This window comes from Raphanus sativus, chromosome 8 (assembly GCF_000801105.2).
Source record: "Raphanus sativus cultivar WK10039 chromosome 8, ASM80110v3, whole genome shotgun sequence".
Classification (NCBI taxonomy): domain Eukaryota; kingdom Viridiplantae; phylum Streptophyta; class Magnoliopsida; order Brassicales; family Brassicaceae; genus Raphanus; species Raphanus sativus.
In genome coordinates, this window is record NC_079518.1 from 1125946 (window position 1) to 1131945 (window position 6000).

The 6000-nt window shown below is 49.5% G+C and overlaps 1 protein-coding gene across 1 annotated transcript; it reads left to right on the plus strand.

Annotated features, from left to right (window-relative positions):
* The first annotated feature begins 4171 nt into the window (after positions 1 to 4171).
* LOC130498699 (uncharacterized) lies at positions 4172 to 5373 on the plus strand. Its single transcript, XM_056992255.1, has 3 exons — positions 4172 to 4378; positions 4457 to 4962; positions 5040 to 5373. The coding sequence occupies exons 1-3, from the start codon at positions 4172 to 4174 to the stop codon at positions 5068 to 5070; spliced, it is 744 nt and encodes a 247-aa protein (XP_056848235.1). The 3' UTR covers positions 5071 to 5373.
* The last annotated feature ends 627 nt before the right edge of the window (positions 5374 to 6000 follow it).

Below are 6000 nucleotides of genomic sequence, written 5' to 3' on the forward strand. Positions count from 1 at the left end.
TTTGAGTTGGACGAACGCGTCCTCGCATTTATCGTCCCAGATGAACTTCTTGTTCCCTCGGAGGAGATCATAGAAGGGAAGACACTTGTCGGTAGATCGGGAGATAAAGCGATTAAGGGCGGCGATGCGTCCTGTTAGTCTCTGAACTTCGCGGCAGTTTCTCGGACTGGGGAGGTTCAGGACTGCTGAGATCTGTTTCGGGTTAGCCTCTATTCCTCGTTGCGTGACGATGTAACCAAGGAATTCGCCCGAGGAGACGCCAAACGTGCACTTTGCGGGATTTAACTTCATCCCGTACTTGTTTAGGATGGTGAAGCATTCCTTCAAGTGTGCTAGGTGGTCGTCGGCTCGGAGGGATTTGACGAGCATGTCGTCGATATAAACTTCCATTGTTTTCCCCAACTGGTCAGCGAACATCCTGTTAACGAGCCTCTGGTAGGTTGCCCCGGCGTTTTTCAACCCGAATGGCATCACCTTATAACAGTAAGTTCCCCGGTCAGTGATGAAAGCGGTTTTCTCCCGGTCGTCTGGGTGCATCAGGATCTGGTTATAGCCCGAGAAGGCGTCCATGAACGTCAGCATCTCGTTGCCGGCCGTTGATTCGACTAGGCGATCGATGCTAGGCAACGGGTAGCTGTCCTTTGGACATGCTTTGTTGAGGTCGGTAAAATCGACGCAAACGCGCCATTTACCGTTCTTCTTCTTAACAACCACCGGGTTGGCCAGCCATTCCGGGTAACGAACTTCAGTGATTGAGCCGGCACCGAGTAAACGCTCGACTTCTTCTGCGACTGCTTTGGATCGCTCTGGTCCCAACTTTCTTCTCTTCTGCCGGATGGGTTTGAAGTTGGGATCAACATTGAGCTCGTGGGTCGTGATAGCTGGATCGATTCCCTTCATATCAGACATTGTCCAGGCGAATGTGGATAGGTTTTGCTTAAGGAACTCGAGAATCTTCTGCTGCATTTCGTCGGGCAGAAATGCGCCTACTCGGACTGATTTGCTCGGATCCGACTCGTCAACTGGTACTTCGAGAACCTCTTCCTTTTGCGGGCAGACTTTGCTCGTGGGAGGAGAGACCGAGTTGACAAGTGATTGGGAGCGCTGGATTTTAACCGTGGCGATCAAGAGATCACGCGCGGCCTGCTGATCGCCTTTCAGAGTTTTGATCGATCCGTCTGATCCTGGGAACTTAACACACTGATGATACGTTGATGCGATTGCTCGCATTGAATGCAGCCATGGGGTGCCGAGTATAACGTGGTAAGGGGCTTTGGAACCGACCACAGAAAACTTGACTGTCCGGGTGACCCCGCATGCGTGAACCGAGAGGCGGATTGTGCCTGCGATCACTTCTGACGAGCCGTTGAACCCTGTCAGGGTCCGAGTAGAAGGCTTGACGTCATTGAGGTCAATCCCCATCTTTACGAGGGTTTCGCGAAAGATGATATCTACCGAGCTCCCGGTATCGATAAGTACTTTTGTGACGTCGTACTTGTCGACACCGAGCACGACGAGCAAAGGATCGTTATGAGGGAGGTGCACGCCGAGTGTATCGTCAGACGAAAAGGTAATCGGCTGATCGTCCACTTGCTTCTGGGGCCACCGTTGGGAAGTGGTGGCTTGCCTTCGGTGGTCTTTGACTGCTCTTACCGAATCGCCGCAGGGAGGCGATCCACCCATAATGACGTTTATCCGGGGACGAGTTTGTGCTCGCTTTGCGCGGAGCACGTCACGGAGGTCGTTACTCGATTCGGCAGTATCCCTTTTCTTGCGGTTAAGGGTTGTCCGCAAGTCACCGATCTTCTTGTTGAGTTTGTCTCGCAGATCGCAGTTCGGCTTGTCGGCGCACTGCCTTTGGGAGGATTCTTGTGCCGAAGCTTTCGCGGCGCGATTCGAATCGATCTGTCGGCGGAGATCGGAGGAGACTGGCGTTTCCTCGGCAGCGGATCGAAACTTTTGATCGAGGAGGGAGCAAAGATCCGTAGTGCTGTCTAGGTTTTTCGTGTCGTCGTCTTCTTCGGACGAGGACCCGGATTCGTTCTCTTGTTGCGGTTGGGCGCGGATCACTTCGATGCGCTGGCGATTGGTCGGCTGATCGTCATCTGCCGAGTCGTCGTCGTCATCGGTCTCTCGAGCAGCTTTCTCCGTATCCTTCGACTGTTTGTCGTTTTTACGGTTCTTGCCCTGCGATTTACGCTGAGCCTTCTTGTCTTTGTTCCTGCTCCAGCTGTTTTCTCCTTTTGGCTTTGGTTTAGGCGGCTGGATCTTGTAATCCCCGCTTTCGATCGAGGAGAGGAACTGGGCGTAGAGGGATTTGCACTCGGTCGTGTCGTGTCCCTTCACGTCGTGATACTTGCAATGTTTCGTGAGATCGATGGGAGTTCTGGTCGGTCCTGGAGCCGAATCGACTTTAGCCACGACACCAGCACTCGGGGTACTGGGAGATGCATCTGGAGAGTCGGTCTCTCGCTGGTAAACATTCCACTTTTTATCGTGCAGGACCATGGTTGAGACAGGGGCGTTGTTCTCGTCCACGACGTAGAGGAGACCTCCTTTTTTGCCGCCGTTATCAGCTGGCGCGTGCTGACGTGGCTCTGGCCGAGCACCCGCACTTTTGGCTGCGACCGGCTTGGCAGCGTTCTGCTTCCGAATTATTGCCTTGGTGTCTTCTTCCATTCGGATGAAATTGTGAGACCGGGCAATAGCATCGGGAAGTGAAGTCGTGGGGTTGGAATACAGGTCCTTACGAAACTTCGAGTTGACGAGGAGAGTGTTCATCAAAGCGTCGATAGCGATGTGATCAGGGACGTCGACTCGGGAAACGATCGTCTTGAACTTTTCCATGTAGTCCTTGAGGCTTTGGTCCTTTGTTTGCGCCATATTCCACAGGCTGGAAGCGGTTGCTGCTCGCTTGGTAAACATGATGTAAGTCTTGAGGAAAACGGCTGATAGGTCTCGGAAACTGCGAATCGAGTTCTCGCCGAGCTGTGAGAACCAGGTTAGCGCTTGTTCGTTGAGTGTTTCGACGAAGAGCTGACAATATCCTGCGTCCTTCTCTTCGTCGGAAAGGCGAGCTCTGGCCATAGCTATGTTGAAGGCTGTCAGATGTTCGACGGGGTCGCCGCCGGGTTTGTACTCGGGGAGACGGAGCTTTTCTATCTTGCGGAGTTGGACCCTGGTTAGCTCGCTAGCGAAGGGCGAGCGCGAAGTAGAGGCGATGACGCTGTCGATCTGAGGGGCTGCGCTCGTCGCTTGGTGGATCTGCGAGCTCATTTGTTGGAGGCTGAGTTTGAGCTCGGCGATCTCGCGAATCGTCGTCGGATCTGCTGTCGTCGGAGTAGGGTATACGGCGGGAGGACCGTTAGGGTCAGATTCGTCCACAGCGCGGTCTTCTGCCGGCGTTGGGGGGAAGAGATGCCGGCAGACGGGTTGGGAACGGTTCGTCGGTCCAGCGGGAGCAGTGAGGGCAGCCACGAGAGCAGCGAGCTGTTCATTCGTCGTTTTCTGGACTTCTTCTTGATGCGCGAGGCGAGCCATCACGGAGCTCATGAAGTCCGACGAGAGAAGGGGAGGAGGAGGCGGAGGCGTAAGCTCGGTCGCTTCGCCGGAAGAGCCGGGGTTCGAGTCACCAATCGTCATACTGGGCTAAGAAACGTTACTCTGATCGGCCCCACGGTGGGCGCCAATTGTTTAAGGTGAGTTTGGTCAACAGAAAATAGAAGAACTCAAGAGTGGGATGAACAGAGACGTTTTATTAGAGTCGGAATAACGAGGGTACAAGAGTAAGAAAGCCGGCTAGTCGATGCTCGGCGAGCTCCTAGCCGGAAGTACAAGAGAGCGGCGAGATACAAAGAGAATAAAGGAAACCCTAATCTGGCCGCAAGTCTGTGTCTCTAAGTGGTGATACCCTTCCTTCCTGTCCTCAACTCCTTATATAGTCTTTTGGGTCTGTCGGTTTTGACCTAATTCATCCTTTTTACTATGGGCCTTTTGACTTGCAGGCCCAATCGGGACGACTGTTCGGCCCGAGCCACTTGGTCGGCGCCTTCGGCTGCTCGTCTTCTGATCAGAGGAGGCATGAGCCGAGTTGCGACTCATTTGGAGCCGGCTTCGAGCCGACTATCCTTTAGATGTCAGAAATGGGCCTCCTGTTCGCTGGGCCTTGTGGATGATGACAATTCATCCCCAACAAGTGCCTAAAGAAAGAGTGCTTGATTTTGACTGTAGTCAACGCCATCCAGGTGATACAGAACCTCACATCACCATCGACGACTTTGGCACCTTGGAGACCTTAGAAGACGCACTGCTCCAGCTCCGCAAACAGCCAATCACGGCATCCCTTCTCGAGTACTCTGAACTTTGGACCCTGGGTCCGGTATGTAAACTAAACTTCTTATTGGTTCTCTTTTAACTCATAAAATTTTATAGCATAGCCATTGGTTTTTGTGTGTAGGATGAAATTTACCGCGGCCCTACAAAGGAGGGTTCAGGTTTAATCGGTCAACACGGAGTCGAGATTGTCGACATCCAGCTTCACGGAGATAATGAAGTCGTTGCTCTCTGCAAATCGAGCAACGGCACAAAATTCGGCCGTCTGGGATACTTCCGAGTCTCACTATGTACTCGCTACATGATCGTTGGCATTGATGATGATACAGAGGATATTATACCAACGGAAACTCCGCAGCCCTTGCTCTTCAATTTCATCTACCCGATCATAGATATTCCAAAGCCCGAAGGCGAAGGCAAAGCTGAAGGCGAAGGCGAAGGTGAAGGTGAAGGTGAAGGTGAAGGTGAAGGTGAAGGTGAAGGTGAAGGTGAAGGTGAAGGCGAAGCTGAAGGCGAAGGCAAGCCTGAGCCTGAGCCTGAGCCTGAGCCTGAGCCTGAGCCTGAACCTGAACCCACACACAAGAGGAAGCGTCATAACTCAGGAAGAAGAGGGCCGTCCCATGACCATGGGTAATTATCTGCTGATTACCATTGACCAATTTCTCTTCTCTTATCTGTTTTGTGTTTTTCTTTTTTTTTGGTTGCAGAGATAAGAAGAAGAAGCAGAGAAGTGGCTGAGAAGAAGAAGCTGGATTTTGGAGCTGTGTGAGAGAGTGAGAGCTTTTTTTTTTTTTTTTTTGGATTATCCTGAAAATAACAAACATCTTTGATTTCGGGAACTTATATCTGTGTGAGTCATTTACAAGACTTAGTAACTCATCTCTCCTCGGTTAGTAATATGTTTTCTAAAATTGATACTTTATAAATCTATTTAAATTTAGAATTTGAAAAAGAAAAGAAAAATACTATCAGATACTGTTTTACATTTCTTTTGTTTAGCTATGTACTCTCTTGGGTATTTTAACTTTATACTTTGTGATCTATTAGTTTCCAACTAAATCCTCCCTTTGATTCATGTTTCTTGCTTGTGTATTTTATAATATGGATGCTTATAATGGGTTGGGTTTGCCCTTGCTTTGCTCTATCTAGTTAACTAACATATAGTGGTGGTGTGTGTTTGTTGAGTGAGGCTTCTCAGTGTCAAAGTTGTTCGTATGTAGTTGAAGTTGTATAGATATTTGCTGTGGGTTCCTAAATCTGAAAATCATATAAAACATTGCTGGTGTAAAGGCAATCATTCACTTATGCATTGTCTTAAGATTTCTCTTTTAACTAAAGGTAAATGAACTTGCAGAAACAAAGATCATGAAAATCTTGAAATAATAGTACAGATGAATTTTGTTGCGAGACGTTTGTTTTGATGTGGCGTAGAGGAATGAAAATCCCTTTTTCTTAACAAGGAAAAGCTAAACAAATTAGCACAAACATTCAAATATTACACACAACAAATCACACTTAAAGTAAACTAGCAAAACCAAATATTATTGACTAAACCACACTCTCACCGAATCAAAAAATAAAAATAAATTGTAAACCCTTGAAAAATAAAAGTTGTGCTGCACTCTCAGTCTTCGAACGCATGTTATCCTGCCCAAGAGGAGAGCGCTT